The 19506-nt window shown below is 51.3% G+C and overlaps 1 protein-coding gene across 1 annotated transcript; it reads left to right on the forward strand.

Annotated features, from left to right (window-relative positions):
* Positions 1 to 8975: 8975 nt before the first annotated feature.
* On the forward strand, positions 8976 to 18324 carry UTS2B (urotensin 2B). Its single transcript, XM_073358730.1, has 5 exons — positions 8976 to 9093; positions 11336 to 11437; positions 15166 to 15203; positions 17236 to 17329; positions 18245 to 18324. The coding sequence occupies exons 1-5, from the start codon at positions 8991 to 8993 to the stop codon at positions 18268 to 18270; spliced, it is 363 nt and encodes a 120-aa protein (XP_073214831.1). The 5' UTR covers positions 8976 to 8990; the 3' UTR covers positions 18271 to 18324.
* Positions 18325 to 19506: the final 1182 nt, after the last annotated feature.

Raw genomic sequence — 19506 nt, forward strand, 5'->3', positions numbered from 1 at the left:
CCAGAATGAAGGTTGCCCATGCAACCCGAACTCAGCCCTCTTTTGCATAAGCATTATGATAGTCTTTAATTATATGGTCACATACTATTTTTCCACAGGACCCTGCCTCATTCAGTGCACTGGATGGATGATGCTCACATAATGAGCAGCTATTCAATAAATGGTTTTATCCTCACGGTTCAATGTATGAACTGAGGCCTTATTTACTGCTCACTCTTCAAGCCCTGTTCTACATACAGAACGACTAATTTGGCTTTTCTATGGTGCTCACTGCTATAGGAGCTGAATGCTCCACAATCATTAGTTAATTATCTCACAACAGCCCTGTGAGATAAATGGGTGTGATTAGCCCCACTTTCCAGGGCAGAACTGAGGCTCAAAGAGATAAAGGTCAAGAATGTCCACTAATTTTGGGTGACTAATGTGAGATTAGGGCCTGATTTTTCAGAGTACTCACCTTGATCTAGCACTCCAAAGCACAGCTCCCAGCTCCCATTGACTTCAGGTGCAGCTGTGAGCGCTCAGCACTTCTGCACATCAGAACCCAGGATCTGAAGTCAGGCACTCAGAAAACGAGGAACACATCTTCCTACCCCTGACTCCGGGCCCTGGCCCTTCTAGTTTGTTCCTGTCCCAGTCCTCTCTCTTCCCTCAATCACAGCTCTTCCTCCCAGTCCTCCTCCACCCAGGACCAGGCTGCTTGCTCCACTAGTCCCAGTGTCTCCCTCCAGGATCCCCATGAGACAGTCAGTATTCTCCCCACCCTGACTCCCAGTCTCCCTCCTCAGGTTCCTCACCCCGGACTCCCCTCCGGGCTGATTGCTCAGCCAGGCCCAGTCTCCTCTCCCAGGCTCCTAGACTGAATCTACTCCTTCTCCCCCAGCCCCCCCTACAGGTCTAGCTCTTGTTCCCACTGCAGTCCAGCCATGCTTCCCCCTCAAAGGGAGCCTTGAGGGCACAGGAGAGACAGTCTCCCTGCTCTCAGTTCTGGTGCCTTAGCACCAGAATGACCCACAGCACAGGGGAGGAACAATTGCAGCTTCTGCTCAGCTCCTGCAGCCCTGGGCTGGACCATGTTCAGTGTACGAAATCGTGGAGAATTCAGTTGCCCCATTCTAGGAAGTCTCGACTGAGCATGGGTGAACTGAGATGTTTCTGGAGGCCTTTTCAGTCAACTTTCTCAAATGTGGTGTTTTTTCATGGGAACAGGAAAAGGCCCATCCCTGACACCCACGCCACCTATACCAGTTTGTAAAGTGCTGTGAATTCAGCTTGAGAAGTGCTATGTCAGTGGACCGGTGAGTTCAGAATACAGACCCAGCTCCAGCTAGGAGACCCGTTGATCCCATGAGGGAAGCGGTGGCCCTTTGTCACATTCGGCATTGGATCCAGATCCACATTTCCAAAGTTCAGGGTGCTCAGATCCAGGTTTTGGTTTGGGCCTCTCTCTGTTCACGGCTATTGTCATTAATGATCAAGTGGAACCCAGTCATACAGCCTGAGACTTTTCACTCAGGTTTGCATTTCACCTGCAGCCCTTTCTTTTCTGCTCGTTCAGCCTGGCCCGTCTCCACTGATCAACAAAGATATTCAAGCCGGAGAGCAGGTTGGGCTGAGAACCTGAATGCTGCGGGGCACTTTCCAGGTCCCAGGGGAGGCCCAAATCCTGTCCCCAATGTGCGGGAGATTCCAGCATGAGGCTGACTGGGGAGAGAAACCTCCCCTCACAAAGTGGAGGGCTGACTGGCAGCCGCTGCTGCAGTATCTGTTCAGAGCCGGGGATGGGGGAGCTCAGGCAGCTTTGTGATGCTGTAGCTGTGGCCTTGAGGTTGAAGGCTGAGGCTGACGATCCTTTGAGCTCCAGGACGGAGTTAGAGGTAGCGCCCCCCAGATATAACGTGGGCCAGGCACACTTTTAAGGGACACAAATATCTATTACCATCGACAGGCTTCAGGGTCTGTGAAGGCACTGAGGTCCTCAACCCCCCTGTTGCCCTCCCTGCCCCGGGCTGGCCCCGACACCTGGGGAGTAGAAATCACGTTGGGCAGTCTGGAAACCTCGTCCCTGCCGTGGGATACAGACACAGCTTCCCCACGGCGAACGGGCCAAAGGGAGGGGTGCTTGGATGCCCAACAGGTGTGGCATAAAAGCCCAAACAGAAGAGCGTTGTCAGAAGACATGAAGCACCAAGGGCTGACGGAGCTGAAGTGCAGAGGGCACAGTGGGAAAGCAGCGTGCAGCGTTTACACAGGGGAGCGACCCAGATTTGCCTCCAGAATCGGTTTATTGAGTGTCCATTCGGAGCAGACGCTGATGCTATAATGTTCAGCCAATCAGCTAAAAACTCTCAATAATCCCGACGGTCAGAGCGATGGGTGGGGAGAGGAATAGGAGTGGGAGAGCGAGAGAGAGTGAGAGGCATGCATTTTTAGATGAAAAGGATTTAAAACTAAAGGGTGCCTTTAGGAGGACACTGTGCTCTGAAACCAGCAACATCCTGAGGGCTGGAAAGCCCATGAGGATCCTAAAATGCCTTTATTTCCCTTGGCCTCCCTTTTAGCTTGCCCTATGGAAAACTCCTTGGAAGATCCACGGCTGGGTTTAGCACTGTGTGACCTACTGGCTTCATATGCATGGCAGAGCGGGTAACGCTGCCCCATGGGGGCTGGCCCACAGAAAGGATGATGAGGCCTACAGCTACCATCGCTTAGGAGAGATCGCCCATTACTCAAGCGGCTGGTGCCTACGTTTGTGGCGGGGATGTTCCTGGGGTCTGATTTGTAGTGATGCTGTCTCTGGTGCCAGCAGCATGCACGTTTGTTACATCTGGTGTCACTCCCGTGACTTCCATGGCTTCCTGCTAATCGGCTGTGTTCAGAGGTCGGATACGGCAGCTGCTCCACGGACTGGGGTTGGGCCCAGGGCGGATAGGAGTCTTGTCACAACGGAGATTGATCCAAGTGGGTATCAGCCTGACAGTAGGAAATAGTTTCACTGACTTTAGCAGAATCAATCCAGATTTACACTGGTGTAAACGAGAGCAGAAGATGGCCCCTTTTCAGAGCCCCGTGATGGGGTTCATGGAAATGCTACCTAGACCCCACGTTGGTCATTCTGAGTCATGACTGGGGAATGCTGTGTTCAGCGCCCTGTGAAATGGGCTGGGGTGGGGGTGTTACCGCCTAGGTCATAGTGGGAGGGAGCGGCACACCTGTCTCCCCGTTGTCAGTCTCAATAGAGATGCCCATGCCCCTTCTGCCCCATAGAGGAGATGCCTCCAGGTCAGGACATTGATGGGGTAGCTGGCACAGCTGCTCTGCCTGTAACCAGGGTGGCCTTCTTGAAATTCCAGTGCGTTTGTATCATTGTATTGTCTCCTGCAGCTGAGGATCTAAAAGCACTTAATCAACGGTAATTACCCTCCAGGGCATAGGTGTGCATCACTGTGACCATTATAAGCAGAGGCAGAGGTTAAGTAGCTTGCCCAAGAACGCACAGCAAGTCAGGGAGAAAGCAAGGATGAGAACCCAGCTCCTCTCAGTCCCACTCCTTTGTGCTAACCACTAGGCATTGCTCCTCTCCAGTATGCCTCACCCCTGTGCGGAGCCGGCAGGTCCTTCCCTCAGTGTTAGTTGGTGTTAGTTACCTCGGTGAACAAGACCCACAGCGTGTGGGCAGCCTGGACCCCTCCCCTCCACCTCTCTTAGCAGAGCTTGCCAGGAGACAGTTAACCCAGAGTGTCTAATTTTATAGTCATTTTGAGCTGAGCAACAAGCACGTAGTGGAGGAACAAATTGCATCAGTCAGATTAAAAGCTTCATAAATATTGACTGGCTTTAACCGGCCCCCGGGGAACAGAAAGTCTAATTTTCTAATAACTACAGCTCCTGCCCCACTGAGGGCTGCTCCCAGGAGGGAGCGTGTGTGTGCGGAGGGGTGTTTTACAGGCATGGTCCATTCATTCCCTCACTCAGAGACTCGCCCCCTTCCACGGGGCGGGGGGCACCGTGCCTGCGGGGGGGCTGAATGTGTGTGAAAGGAGGAGACACTTGTGTCCAGCTGGGAGGGGGAAGGGGATTTTCCATTGTTTCCCCTTTGACTCTGACTGGATAGCTACGGGTGAGGACGTGGGGCTGGGTGGGGCGGGGTGGGGAGGCAGCCTGGGCAGGGAGAGGGCAAAGTCCTGGCATGGTGGGAGGAGCCAGGCCAAGCAGGGAGGAGGGAACCCGTCTGGAGGAAAGGGAGTTGGGAAAGGAGGAGTGGGGGAGACGCCTGAATGGAGCGAGGCACGTGGGAAGAGGAGTCCGGGGGGAAGGGGAAGGTGCACTGGAGTGAGTGGGGGGAGGAAGGACCTGACCGGGTGAGCGGGGAGAAGGAGGAGTACTGGGGTCCAGAGGGGGCAGTCTGGCCCTACGGGAGGAGAAAGCTACATGAATGACCCTGTCCAGTGGAAAGAATGAGTGAAGCTGACAGTGGCCCTGCTCCGGGGCAACGTTCCCCACACCCCCACCCCCGCCTCTATGAACAGAGGAACTGTGGGCATGAGGCCAATGTCTCTCTGAAGCGTCCTTCTCCCCTGGCCAGTGACGCCAGCCGACCACTGTCATTAGCTATGGCCTGGGGGACGCAGCGATGACATGTCCTGGACGGGAAGACTCTTTCGGGAGGTGCACATTCAGCAGGGTGTTTTCACCAGGATCCAGCGTGCGGCGGCTCAGTGGAGAACACAGGAGCCGGAGCAAGCCCAGCCCACGCCGCTCCGGCTCACCTGGAACCCACGCGGAGCTTTGAAGGGTTTCAGAGCCTCCCGGGTGCCAGTGAAGACAGGATTTCTCTCTCCAAACCCCACCTCTGCTGTGTGAAGCGGCCCCTCCACGTTCTCTCCCTCTCATCAGTCCAAGGCTGGTGGCATGTCTTAGCAGTTATCTGAGGAATGTGTTGAATTCTCTTTGACTGATGCTTGTCCCAAAGGTGCGAATGCTGCTTTGGGATGAATCCGAGGTTAGGCTACTTGGAGACTCGATCCTGCAGCCGGTAGCTACTGGGTGAAATTCTGGCTCCGCTGAAGATAATGGCAAAGCTCCATTGATGGCACTTATCATGACTGAATGGTTTATCACACAAGAACCAAGAGGGTCTGCACAAGGGGCGGAGAGAGACGAGCCAAACGCATAAAGACATGGAGGTGGGATTACACTGAGGAGCTTAACCTCCTTGTCCATACACAGAGCTGGTGCATGTTGAAGCAGCTCCTCTGAGGTTAGTGGCATCCAGCCAGCTTGCCCCTGGTCTGCATATTCCCAACAATATGGACTGGTGGGTTTTGTCCATTGTTGTTCATTTCCCTTTTGACCCCAGATACATTATGCTGTGCTAGCAACAGCTTCACAAGCTTGTGCCCATGAGAAGTGGCCATGACAGATTAGGACCATGAAGATTAAAGTTGGCGAACTCTTATGTTAGGCGCCAGCTGCCTGCAAGTACAGGAGGCAGTCCTTCAACAGATGACGTGCAAGACATTATTGACGACTGAAGCTGATTTTGAAAACAAGAAAAATATCGCAAATATTTCATCCAAATTTGTTTCCATTTAATTGAAATGTCAATGACATTTTTTTGTCAACATTTTGCAACTTGACAAAGCTTCTCCCAGCTGGATGAATGAGCCAAACACAGAGTCCCTTTTATTCAGCCCTCATTCAGGGAAACTTCTCATTAAGGCCAATCACTGCCATCCAATAATCCCACAGCAGCAATGAACCCAATAGGACCTTTGGTAACAGGCTGGCATGTACAGATCCCTCCCACTCCTCTAGATCCCTCCTCATTCTGTACCAGCCAGTCTCATATCTGTCTCATCATATCTGGCTGCCCATTCACCTTCACCCAGGTCCTTCATTTGGCCAGACACCTGACATTGTAGGATCCGAGCCCGGCAGAATGATCATGCTCCGCACTGTGATCACACTGCAGCACCAGACCCCACATGCCCAATGTTGGAGAGGTGGCACCATAGATGCAAGGACACTTTGGGCAACTAAACAGTCGTAGCAGCCCAGTGCTACCTCCCTGGAATTCTCTGCAATGAAAGAGCAAACCCCAGCGAGGAGCTTTTCCAGCATCCTTCTACAAGATACTACAAAACGTCAGCAAAGCCTCATTGGTACCAAGGGCTGCTGACAAATGGATTCAGCAGAGACACCTTACTCAGACCTATCACCAGGAGAGCAGCAGCCACCATTGATATCAATACAAGACTCAGTTCTACCCCAGGTCTGGAGACAAGCTGAGAGGGGGCCAGGAAACCAGCTGCCGCAAGTGTTTCTGTAGCTGACCCTTCCCTCTAAAAGGGTGGTTTGAGTCTGACCTATAATTGATAAGGTTGTAACATCCACAGTGAGTTCCTGCTTAAGGTAGTACTATTTCAGCCTGAGAATCACTTGTTATATATTAAACTGATCTTAGGCAAACTGGTGACATATGCTAACTTGTGTGTTATCAGGGGACATGCTCCCAGGATAATGTGGGATTTCTCATGTCTGAATGGAATAATAGCTTCAGAGGCAGTGAGGGGATAGATATCACACTCAGCTGATGCACTAACTTCTGATGATGGAGAAAGTCCTGGTTTGTTTGGTCTCTGAAAGATCAGAATTAGAGCTAGTGGGAAAATACCAATATTTTGCAGGAAGTTTTGAAAATTTTTCTTGCAGGAATTTTTCAGATTTGTGCAGGTTGTTTTTCTTTGTTTGTTTGTTATTGAAAACTCCAAATTGAAAACCTACATTTTTTTCAGCTTTTGGTAATTTTCATTTAAACAAACTCAGAAAATTTCATCAAAAATGAAGTATCTCCATTTTGACCAGAAGTCATTTTCATTTACATTACTTTTTGACCAAAATAAAATAAAATAAATTCAACCAGCTGTAATTGACATTGTCCTTGTTTGAAATCTAGGCCTCCGGGTGGCCAGTTAATAAGATGCTAAACACATTCATATCATAATTGAGTTGCAGGATAACTTTCAGCTTCTCTGGTCCTGGGAATCAGCCTAGTCACTACCTTCTGTCAACACCCCAAAAGACAGATTTATTTTCCCTCTAGCTTTATAGTCCTGTCAAAGCCAGAGAATCATAGGGTTGGAAGGGACCTCAGGAGGTCATCTAGTCCAACCCCCAGACCAATCCCCAATTTTTGCCCCAGATCCCTAAATGGTCCCCTCAAGGGCTGAACTCACAACCCTGGGTTTAGCAGGCCAATGCTCAAACCACTGAGCTATCCTTCCCCTCCGTGTTGCACCTCATTTGGCTAGAGGATAATGGTTTGCACATGCCCTAGAAGATCAATTGCATTGGGACAGGACACAGCTGAAAATAAAGATGCTGTCATCCCAGCTATAGTCGTGCCCTTCCCATCACAGAACTTCAGTGCAATCCAGCACGATTGCCCACGTCTGCTCAGGTGAGCCTGGGCAGTGGTATAGCAAGCAGGGGTGCAGCAAATCAAGATCAAGAGGGAAATGTGCACTACACGACCTTCGTGTGCTATTGTCCCAATTCTGCAAGGATGCATTGAACATTGTCAATGCAACTTCCATTGACTTCAGTGGGAGCTGAGGCCCACTGGCACCTTGCAAAAGAGCATCTTGTGGGGTCAGGCCTCTATGTCTAGCAGAAGCCAGTGCTATTTGTCACTCATTCTCATGAGCAACCGCTGTCATTTTCTGCACTTAAATAGCACCTTGCACTTAAAGATCTCAAAGGGCTTCACCAGCATTAATTGGTTTAGTCCTCGTTGTATAGCTGGGTAAGCTGGGGCATCACAAGTGACTTGTTCAAGGTCACGCAACAAGTCGTTGGCAGAGCTGGGAAACAAAACCCAGAAATCCCAACTCCAAGTCAGTATTGCCTTCCAGTGAATGCTAATTGCAGGCAGCATGAGGCGGAGTGAGATGGGCAATTCGGGACAGTGTGCGGCAGCCAAGAAGATCAGGTGAGTCAGTGGCACCGTGCGTCCACATCAGCTTGTTGCGAGCGCAGGCTGTGAGTGACTCAGTTCTGCAGCTCATCTTTGCAGCGTCACTCGGGGGACGTAGCAGGGGCTGAGAACAGAGTTTTACCGGGACGGTTGTTCTTGCAGCATCTTTCTTGGTATCATAAAGTTGTAGTAGAAAATTACTAACAGGTCACTGAGAGAGCTTGGAAGGCAATACATACAAGCCAAACAAGATGGAGCCAGACCCCTAAAACAGACACTGAAAGGTTGCACAGTGCATCATACCACATTTTATCTTAATAAAATATAGGCATTTGCCCAACAAAATGGATCATCCAAACACCCTTCCTTCTCCCGAATGGACAAAACTGAAGGGATCTGGCTCCTCTTTGTTGAATTTCATATCGGATGTCAAATGTTACCCCCAGCCTAAACTCTACCCTGCAATCAAATGCAGCGTTTTTCCAGTTGATGATAAAGCCAATGCTCAACAAAGTTATTGTGATGGAGCAATGCACCTGAGTGCCAGCAATCAGTTAAATTAAATGAACAGCCCTGTCTTCCCCTCCACCATTCTGGCACTTTCTACATCTCAGGTTAATTAGCACAGGCGCGGGAGAGTACAATAATAAATTGCAAAGCTCCCTTCGAGCCAGCTCACGGAATACATTTCTGTAATAGAGTCACAGAACCTGTATATGGATGCGCGCGTGTGTGTGTGAGAGGGAACATTCATTGGATTGGTCAGATAAGAGACATATTGACCGTGTTCCTTATGACGTCTGTTCCTGGGTTGATCTGTCCATTATCCAAGGAGTGAATCATATTGACAGGTTGAATTATATTTCAGAAGATTTTTTTTCTCCCCCTCCTCCAAAGACCATTTGTAATCCTTGCACATTCACTGGCTTTTAAAAGTGAGCTCCTCTGGAGCCGGGTTGCACTGAAGTCCTCCATCGAGCGTGAAGGAAGAGTTCTTTTGGGTGGCGGGAACATGGACAAAATCTGTTCGGTCCAGCACTGCCTTGGGGTCCTAACTGTTTTCTCCATAATGCTGTCGATACTGTCTGCACATGGAAAACCTCTTGCACTACAAGGTAAGCTGAAACTCAGCCTAGATGACGCAGGTAGGTACTTATCTCTGCTGGTTGGTTGGTTGGGGGATTTTCCTTTCTGCTTGACACAACCCTACAGCATTGATTTTCACTTGGGAAGGACATAAGGTAACCCATTACTACCTCACTCTACTACACATGTGAGCGACTGAGAGGCCTCATTCTATTCGTGTGACCTATAACGATCCCTATGTCCGTTTCTGGCTGTATAATACATCACATTGAACAGTGATCGTGTCAGATCGGAAGGGATGCATCTGATGAGAATGTCTCTTGCTATTCATAAAGAAAATCTCTTAGGGAAAAAAATGCCCTGGCATTACCCAGTGATGGTCCTGACACAGAACGTACAAGACCTGCCAGGTCCTAGGTGTCAGCACTAGACGTTTTAGCCAAGGTGGCTTCTTTTTCACCTGTTCTTTTTTTAGTAACTTAAGTGCGTCTTGGCTTGCACTTATTCTGCAGGGAAATGGTGTCATTCATCTTCTTTGTTACAGAGCCTGTGAGGGGGAAACGAGCAGCCAAATATCAGCTGGAAAATAACATTGCTTTTAAATTGATTTTTCCTCCTCTACTGCCTGGTTGGTTTTGTAATAATGCCTTTTATTTTGATTGTGCATCTGTATTTTTTTTCTAAAGCAAACTCCAACATGCCTCAAAATCATCATAACCCAAATCCTCTTTAAACTCACCATGATAAACACATCCCCCTTGTGACTCCGCTAAATTTCAGGGGGTTAATTCCAGCTTGCAACTGAGATGAGGATCAGGCCCAGTGACCCCGGTCAAGGTACCATGCCAGGGACGAATTTGGCCAGCATTTATGATCATCAGAGTAGGCACAGCTCCTCAGCTCCCCCAGATTTATGCAGCTGTGTCTAAACAGACGTCCCACACCTCCTAAGCCTCCACTAGGCTCCATGAGATCAGCTATAATAATAATGGGTTGGCCCCTGTGTGTATGTTTTGCTTTAAGACCATCACGGTTAGATAAGGGTGAAGTCACTTTGGTAAAATGATTGCCCCTCAACTCCATGTGCGGAGGGAACGGGAGCCTGGAGGATCAGGAAGAGAAGAGTGCTGTTCCTCTGGCACCATTTTTGCCTATCTATGGTCTCTACATGAGCCCCTCCATAGCTTTGGGATCTGAAATGGGTTTGGAGCCTGGGCACACTCCATGCATTGTCCCCACTGCTTGCCTTGCAAAAGTTAACGCTGACTGTGCGCCCGACTCCTCGCTTCAGGCTATAAACGAGACCCGCTGGGCCGCGCTGCGAGGTCCTGGTCTCTGCAGTACTACAGGGTCTCGGTGCGTACGGCCCTGGTCTATGGTGACTGTCCAGTGATCAGATATTGGTGGATCCGTGGGGTTTGGAGAGAATCTTTCCAGGGAGCAGCGACTCCCCACCCTCGCTAAGGGAGCAATACAGAGAACGCTCTGCCTGGGGGTTTCACAGAGGGCCTTGTCCCCTTTCTGGCAGCAGGCAGTTGATTTAACAGGCTCTGGGAGGATTCCCCTTGTGCACAGGGAACCCCCCGGTGGCCTAGAGTCAGCCCAGGAGGCTTTCCGAGGAAAATGAAGGTATGTCTTGGACATCCATACCGGCTGGCCCTGCCTGGCACCTGGAACAGTCCCTGGCCCCATGGGCGGCCAGGAGTAGCTCTGAGGCCAGGCTGCCCCGTGGCTGGCCCTAGACTGGGCGAACACAAAGGCTTTTTGTCACCTGTGCTGTGTGTATCTCAAGCACAGAGGTGGGGCTCTTACGTCTAGGCCGGAGGGAACTCCAGTAAGTGTGTGCCAGGGATCACCCCTGTATTGGTCTCGGGGAGACAGGCTGGATGCAGTCCCAGCTCCTCCCCAGCTCCAGTGCGATTCTGGGGGGGGCAGCTGGGGGGGGCCAGGGGGGAGGGAGTCCCCAGTGAGTGGTGACGGACTGGGCAATGCCACTGCCTGACTCCCCTCCGCGTAACAGGGAGGGACCACGTTGACCAGGACCTGTTAGAAGCAGTAGCAGCCATGAAGCAGCTCTGCTGGGGCTGGGGGTGAGGATTGCAACCCCCACCCACCCATGGGAGACACCCCCCCAGTATATCTCCCTCTCCCTGCCCCCCATCCCTCCCAACCTGCCATTATGCAGCAGCGATTTCTTTCCCTCCTGCCTTGTGCTGGGGAACCCATTCGTCCCGGCATCCCAGCCTGAGAGAGGTGTTTTATGTGCTGCAGAAAGCCCAGGGTTTCTGGAGAGAGGAGACACCAACAACCAAGATGCGCTGATGACTCTGCTGCTTAACCAAAACCTTGGCTGGAGGCAACCAGCGGACAGCAGTAAGTGAGGGGGCGGGCGACACGCTCATCGATCCCATCTCCCAGCTCCCTGGAGGGAGCTTTGTTTATTTGAATACTAAGGGCCTGATCCTTCAGGGCTGAGCACCCGAATTACCAAGGCTTGCTATGGGAGTGGAGCCCGCTCAGCACCCTGTAGGATTGGCACCTACATGCAGTGGATCAGACCGTCTGGTACACTGGGGTTACTTGATGCTGTTTTTCCATTGCAAGTCTGACCTGAAGCCATCTTAGCTGGCCCCCGGAGGCTCCTGCAGCACAGGGGGATTCTCAGGTGGCTCTGAATTGCCGTAGACGCTTCTACAGCCCCCCACGCCCCCGTAGCAAGCACAAGTGGCATGGCTAGTGACCAGGAAGCCTGACGGAAGTGTCCCTGCACCCCAGCGATCCCTGGCTGCTAGAAAGAGTTCTATCCTGTGCCAGCAGATTGGTCCTGCTCAGAGCAAGCCCCGGGTCGAGGGGAGGGAAGCCACTTTTGACAGCCCCTCCCCCATGCTGCAACTAGCAGCCCTCGGATGCAGCTCAGGGTCTGGCTGGAATGTTAAAACTTCGGCAAGATCTTCACCAGGAGTTCACACAAATAGTTGATCATCATTTATATCCAGGGTAGTTGCTTTACAGAGAGCAAAGAGGTGATCGGGCTCAGCCGGAGTATACGCTTAGTAAGGTTTCTCTGGATGAGCTAAGAACCAGGGGGAATGCCTATCAGAACCTGACATTGTTAAAGTTGGGAAAAGTTCAGCCAATGGGATTTTTCTTGCTGATCCGTCCCTTTGCAGTTCTGGTTTGGCGGGGACTGGAGGCACTGAGCTATCACGTGGGGCGTTATCCCACCCGCGAGATCTGACGTGACCAAAAACCAGAGAGCGTAATTCTAAGGGCTCCAGGCATTCCTGTCGATTTCGGCAGGATCCCAACCCCAGAATGCGGCAGGGTATCGTGAGACTTCTCATGGCATAAAAGGAGGGAGCATCATTCAAACTTATGAGATAACATTTGCTCACTGAGGGCCCCATCCAAAGCCCATTGAAGTCAATGGATGGGTTCTCACCGGCAGCGTAGGTCTTCAGAGCAGGACTGTGCTGTGTTCTCTACACAGTGACAATTCAGATGAAAACAGGAAAACACAGGGATAAGCAGGGACAACATGCCCCAAGGACTGCAATGGTCTCCACCCTTACCTCTGCTAAACTCAGTGAGGCAGACGTAGTTCTGAATGGCTGAATGATCCTGCAAAGCAAACCGATTAAGTTCTTCTGCTAATGAAGGAATTCAGCTTACAAATGGGATGCATTCAAAAATGAGCAGGGTTATGGGTCAGTGTATTTATTACTCCTAGAGGCAGACTTCATTTTATGCCGGGCAACTGCCAACAATTAATCTCCGAGGGAAGCATAGGCAGAGGCTTTCCACCCAGGCAAAGTGTCATCAGTAAATTAGCCTTTTTTCTCCCCCGAGACCGTCTGTTCCAATGTCAGCTGCTGTTCATTTTCGGGATGCCGCAGTCCTTGGCCAGCCCGCTGGCTTGTGGGAACCGGAGCCAAAGCAAACGCCCGAAATGCCGCAACATGTGGATGGGCGTGCAGTAACAATCGTAAGCGCTTAGGCAGCAGTTTTCATGCCTAGATCTCGGAGTGCTTTTGCAGTCTCTGTTTCGCTGATGTGAAAAGCGGGTCACAGAGCCTTAAAGGGATTTGTCCAAGGTGTCACAGGAGGCACAGCCAGGAATAGAAGCCAGCTCTCTTAATTCCCACTGGACCATGCTGTCTTTTAAATCGAGACTGATATAATGCATTGGCTTTATGTCTTTTCTTGCCCCTTTTGGCCCAAGCAGTTAGCCAATATTCTGAGTCTTGCAGGTTGTCTCTATTAGGGGAAGAAATTGATGGTGGAAACAGACGTTTCTTTGGTGCAATCCTGTCTATTTTCTGTACAAAGGCCTGTTTCCCTGAACGCAGTAAGAACAAACAGCAACCGATAGTTTCCAGCCCCACGGTTCCATGCATCTTTCCAACCCGCACTCTGCCCAAAAGAAGCTCTGTCTCTTGGCTTCCTCTCAAGGCCATGTTATCAGTGCTTCTCTGGATGTCTCCTGGCTTTCTGGCCACTTTTCTGCTTCTCTCAGGGATGGTCTGCACTACAAAGTTCTGCTGACATTGCCAGGTCATCTAGGGGTGGGGAAAAGCCCTCAGCGTAGCTACACCCACAGGGGAGTGCTTTTGGCAGCATATCTAATGTCGTTTGGGGAGGGGGTGTAGCTGGGCCCGCAGAACTCCTTTCACTGGCCTAAGCTGCATCTCCAGTAGGGGGCTTTGCTGGCCGAGCTGCACCGGCAAAGGCTCTGTAGACAGGCCCCACGCACAGCTGCCGTGTTTGCCCTGAACACCCAGGGAAACACCTCTGCCCACATAGCTCAGCTTCTGACTGGCCTTGCACGTAGCCTCGCCCCTTGGGCAGTGTTTTCTATTGTGTTAGCTATGTTGCTCCACCAAGGCGCTTAATTGCTTCTTACTGTCCCGGGGTGCACCACTCGTGGCTTGTCTGGCACCTCCTCCTGGTCACTCTGGGGATTAGCTCTCAAGGTCGACGACCCTTCCGTGGTCACATGCCATCACTCCACGTCTCCAGCTCTTCTCTTGTTCCAGGCACCGCAGCGTCCTCTTTGTGACTCAGCCCTCCGGCCGGGGCACTCAGTGTCCCCCTTGTGGGGTACAGTCCTTCAATTCTCTGCCCCTCCCACAGCGACCCAGGCAGTCTTCCCATTCACTGCCCCCTGCCTGGTCTATGCCGGTGACTGGTAGGGGAACCCGGGCTCACCCACTGCTCTGGATTCCAGTCCAGGGGCCCTACACCCAATAGTCCCGGGCTTTCCTCTCCCAGCCCTCACTGCTCCTTTCCTGGCCTGCGTCGAACAACTCCTGGTTCCCCTCCTTGCTCAAACACTCTTCCCTCTTCCCAGGCAGTGACTGACCCTTTCCCAGCAGCAGCCCGTCTATTGCCAGCTTCCTGGCTTGATTGGCCCCGCGTGTTCCTGCCCAGCAATCAACTCCCTGCTCCCTGGCTCTGCCTGGGCACCTTAACCCCTTCCGGGCCTGTGTGGGGTGGACACCCCCTCTCACTTACATTGATCCTGAGTGAAGGGTGGTTAGATGTGGATCGGCCACAGCAAGGTCTGTGATTGCCAATAATCAAAAACACGGGAGCTGGGAGGCACCAACGCTCTCCAGCATAACCGTAATGGAGACTGCATTGGCTCTCTCCTGCTCTGGTCACTTAATCACAGACACATGATTCCCCTGTTGCTTTAATCTGACAAAGCCTGAGTTACCGGCCTTCAGGGCCTGGGGCTAGGCCCATTTGTTCTGGCTTTTGCCCATCCAAGGTGATGGAGAGCTGCTGAGTTGGCACTGGCCAGTACATGACCGTATTTTAGCTGTTATATTTGTACCCATCAGGTATGTTTTATAAGTTACAAAACAAACATGACAACCTGCCCCCTTTTTTATTTATCATTAAGGGAAAGTCCTATAGAACTTGTAGGGAATGCCAACTCTTCTGTTGGGTTTTCAACTAACCTATATTTTCAGGGCTAAGTAGGAATGCAATGGTAAAGAGGCCTTGCACTTATAAAGGGTGAATGAGGAAATTCCTTCTCATGGGGGTTTCAGGAAGCATTACAGATATTAACACTACCTGTGTTCTTATTCCAGGCTTGGAGCTGGCAAAGAAATTTGAAGAACTTGAACAGGTGAGAGGCGCATGCATTGATGCAGAGCAAATGGGACAAAAGCCATTAGAGTGTCAATAATACCCAGACTGGACTCGTGGGTACGTTGCGATCCCCGGCCTGTTTTCCTCGATTTCAGTGCCCCAGCATGAGAACGGGCCGTCTCCTCAGGAAGAGGAAGAGGAAAGCACAGCAGGGGTTTAAAATACTCACCTGATGGAAGAAATACATTCATAAATTGCCAGGCCAGAAGGGACCATTATGATCCGCTTGCATAGTACAGGCCCTAGGACTTCCCCAAAGTAACTCCCAGAGCAGATATTTTAGAAAAACATCCAATCGTGATTGAAAAGAGGCCAGTGATGGAGAGTCCACCATCAGCTTTGCATTGCGAGCAAGCTGGCAGAGAACATTGTTTAGGCTGCAACAGTGACCCATCTCGGCCATATTTAAAGGGCCAGCATCTGGAAAGGCACGCTTGGGAAAAAGGTTCCCAGAAGAGGGAAACCCTTCCCAGGGGAGAGGTAGAAGGGACTAGCTACAGAGGCAGGAGCTGCTGCTTTGTCATGTTTAATCCCATCACACCAAGGAGCTATGGATGGGGGGACTGGTTCAGATTAGAGACAGGACCACAGCACAAAGTCCTTCTCCTAATCTGAATTTTCCCAGGTCCTTTATGATGATTGTGTCGCAGTAGCACTTCGAGGCCTACGCCAGGAGCATGTCTCCATTTTGCTGGGTGATCCACCCCACTGTGAGCGACAGTCCCTGCACCAGAGAGCGGAGGGTCTAAGCAGACAAGGCTGGTGTAAGCAGGAGCCCTCACCTCTAGGGACATGACAGTGCAGGGAGCTTGGTCTCTTACCCCTCGGTGGCCAGTTCGGTGGCTGTGATGGCTAGTCCCAGCCGGTGTCTTCTCCCCTCTCCCTCTCTGTTTTCTGGGCCTCAGCCCTCCGGCCACGTCACATGACAGTTCACTCCCCTTCCAGGGTAACAAAAGAGCCATCCAACTTAAGTCCAAATCAAATGCCCAGACTAGCAGCTCTTCTGGCCCCCTCGGGCGCCACGGAAATTCTCTGCATCTCCTGACCCTGCAGAACTTCTCTTCTCTTCCTTCTTCCCCAGCAGGACTGCCCCGCTGCTTCCCTTCACCAGGCATGCCAGCAGCTTACCTCTGAGGATCTCCCTGCTCCTTTTAGGCCACATCTCAGGGATCCCCCCCACAGGAACCTACTCTGCTCAATGGGGAAACTCAGCCTGACTTCCTCAGGCTCTCCTGCTTCTTCCTTCCTCCTGGGTCTTCCTCCCTCTGCTGAGTTCCCAGCTTTAACTAGCAATCTCCTGGCTTCACCTCCCCAGCTAATTAAGTCAATTGCAACCAGCTGCCATCACAGATCCACCCTTATGTTTCAAGTTCATTGGTTAGGCTTAGCTGCTAAATCATGGGCACGACTGAGCTCAGCTTACCTCAAAGGGCCAGCCAGCCTGTGATAGGAGAGAAAGCATGTGAGGGGAAACTGAGGCACAGGGAGTGGAAGTGACTCACCCATGATCACATGGCAGGTCATGGGAGATCTGGGAATAGAACCCAGGTCTCCTGACTCTCAGTCCAACCTGCCTCTGCAATGTGTCACTATATCACACCTAGCTGCGACTGGGATAGAGACGGGTCCCAGCACAGTGCCCTGATTCAGATGGGACCTTTCCCAGAGATCTGGAATATTAGGATCTGGCTTCCTGAGAGCTATGTTGCCAGAGCAGAAGCACAGAGTCTCCTTGCCGCGGACGGCCCTCGCCTCTAGAAGAGGGAAAGAACGGCCCTTAACATGGAATCCCTGCCCCAGAGAAACCAGTGCCACAGGGTCACTGCTGCCCGAAGGCAAAGTGAACGGGAGACGAGCGTGGAAAATGAGGGGAGGATATCAAAGCCACAGCGGCAAGAGGAATAAGGCGGTAGCACTCTATGCAGTGATAGATGGGTGGGTGGCTCGTGGGAGAAGGGCTGGGGGTGGGTCAGGAGAGGTTAATCTAACCTTGTGCTTGTTCCAAACAGCTGGAGAAGTTAAAGGAGGAGCTTTTGGCTGGGGAAGGCTCTGAGGAGGCCTACGCCGAGGCGGGCCTGCTGCCATCACACCCTGACAAACGTGGTGGGTTTTGGTTTTAGAGCCGCCTCTGTGAGCCCCTGGGATCTATCTGCCTGTAGCCCTCCTGCCCGTCTGCTCCCTTTAGGGTGTTCTCTCTGCACCCCCGGGGGCGATAGCAGATATGCTGAGAACCCCAAGGCAAACAGAGCTCAGCCATCCATTGTCACCAGCTGGGCATCTACGGGCTTTGCCGTTGCCTGCTAATTAATCAGCCTTGTTGACTAGCAGCAGGATCTCCTTCTAGCCTGAGCTGACTGGCACTGCCTGTCCACATTTCCATTTGCTTTTGATAGTTTAAGGGGCTTTGGCAGCATCCTAAAATGGTCCTATTTTGGTCCCTTTTGGTGGAAAATCAGAAGCTTTTAAGAGCTTGTTGGTTCATAAAGGAACTGTGGAGTCCAGGCTGTAAGGAATAGCTCTGTTGAAGGTCCTCGTGTATAAAGGAATTTTAGCAACTGGAACCACTCCAGGGATCCTTTAAGTGTTTCTAAAATCCATTTGGAAACTTCAAGCAGCCTTGCAGCAGACCTCTCTTTTCAGTCAGGAGAGGATTTGGAGTTATTTGGTACATCCCGGCTCTCAATTCTGCAGAAACCCCTTTTTTTGCAGAGTGAGTCAGCCCACATTACACAAGCTGATAGTGAAAACGTGTCCCCTTTGCCAAGGTCACTGCTCTCCTGAGTCTCCGTATGGGCAAAACAAGGAGCAATTGTTCGTGTGGCTGAGAGACGGTGAGGAAGGACATGGAAATTAACCAAGAATACAATGAATTAGAGGAGGCCAAGATCTAAGATGTTATTCAGTCCATTCCCCCTGCCAAGAATGCAGGACGGCTGCCTACCTCCAGTCGAGTTTTACATGAGCTTGCACCTGCAAGACTGTTTCCTAACATCTCTCTTTCTCTCCTGGCCTCCCTAGCCTGCTTTTGGAAATACTGCGTGTGAAGCCCCGATGGGATAGGGAGAGAGAGAGCAGGCCGGCCCTGAATTGCCTCGCTGTGGTGTCACTGTGTTACGTATCTTCTGTACCTTCATCGTGCTGCTCCCTTGGGTGCTTTTCCCAGCGAGGAGCTAGGCAGGGCCGCAGCCAGGATTGACAGGAATTCGGACAAGACCGGGAAGTTCCCACGTTTCACCCCTTCTTCCCTCATACTCCTCTCCCGTTCCATTTTTATAGCATCTGCCTACCCTGTCTCCTTTCAGCGTGTCACCGATTTGCTCTTATCCCTCCACTTTTCCTCCACTCCTCTTTTCTCCAGGTCCTCCTAGTGCCTCACCCTCACCTAGCCCCCCGAGTGTGAGAGGGGAAAGCCCTTTGCGGCTGCTATGCACTGTGGTGTCGGTGGTCCCATTCCCCTTCTAAACCTGGGCCCAGGACAACGGCACCCCCCATCTCCTGTGGCGGTGGCAGGCCTGGAGCTGGGAGGGGAGGTGTTTGCCGTTTAACTGACAAGGCGAATGGTAGCAGGCTGAGTGCACTGTACGGATTTGGTCGGCTTGTTGCCACAGCTTTGTAGTGTTGTCTCTATTTGTGTCCTGTCGGCGTGCAGTGTGTGTATCCTCCAGTCTTTACTTTAGGGGAGAAAAGGGCCAGAATTCCGGCTCCTTTAGGATATAAGTCAAATAAAGGTAAAATGCCAATTTATATTTCACAGAGTCCCCTGATGTTTTCTTTCTCCTGCATTAGCATGGCCCAGGTGTCCAGGTCTGTTCTTCCCTCCATACTCGCGCTTGCATACTCGATGCATGTGTTCAATTTCGCACAGAAATGGCCACAGTGGAATAGACCAAGGGTTTATCTAGCCGGGTATTCAACAGTGACAAAAGTAGCAGCTGCTTCCTTTGACCAGTTTTGGGAATCAGTGCACTTCCGTGTCAGAGATGAAGCCGCAGTGCTAAGCCACTGGTCCAACCTCTTTGAGTGCCAACCTACCGAGGGTTGTGACTCACATGGGTGGACTTCACCCAGGCTCTACCCATTCCTGGCTTCACCCTCTGCCCCATAACTATACCCACACGCATAGAATTCACAAAACATCATACTGCTGCTGCAGGCATTCATCTGAAAGTGGCACTTGTTCAACTAACCAAGGAGGAGAATATTTTTTTAAATTATTTGCAAATGAAATACATCCAGCTCCTGGGCCATATTCCCAAGTGTAAATCCAGGATCACTCTGCT

The sequence above is a fragment of the Lepidochelys kempii genome, chromosome 9 (genome assembly GCF_965140285.1).
Source record: "Lepidochelys kempii isolate rLepKem1 chromosome 9, rLepKem1.hap1, whole genome shotgun sequence".
NCBI classification, from domain to species: domain Eukaryota; kingdom Metazoa; phylum Chordata; order Testudines; family Cheloniidae; genus Lepidochelys; species Lepidochelys kempii.

Coding starts and splice junctions, on each gene's coding strand:
- UTS2B (XM_073358730.1), top strand. CDS start 8,991: ATGGACAAAATCTGTTCGGTCCAGCACTGCCTTGGGGTCCTAACTGTT. Junction 11,438..15,165: donor GAGGCAACCAGCGGACAGCA/GTAAGTGAGGGG, acceptor TTCTTATTCCAG/GCTTGGAGCTGGCAAAGAAA. Junction 17,330..18,244: donor ATCACACCCTGACAAACGTG/GTGGGTTTTGGT, acceptor TGGCCTCCCTAG/CCTGCTTTTGGAAATACTGC.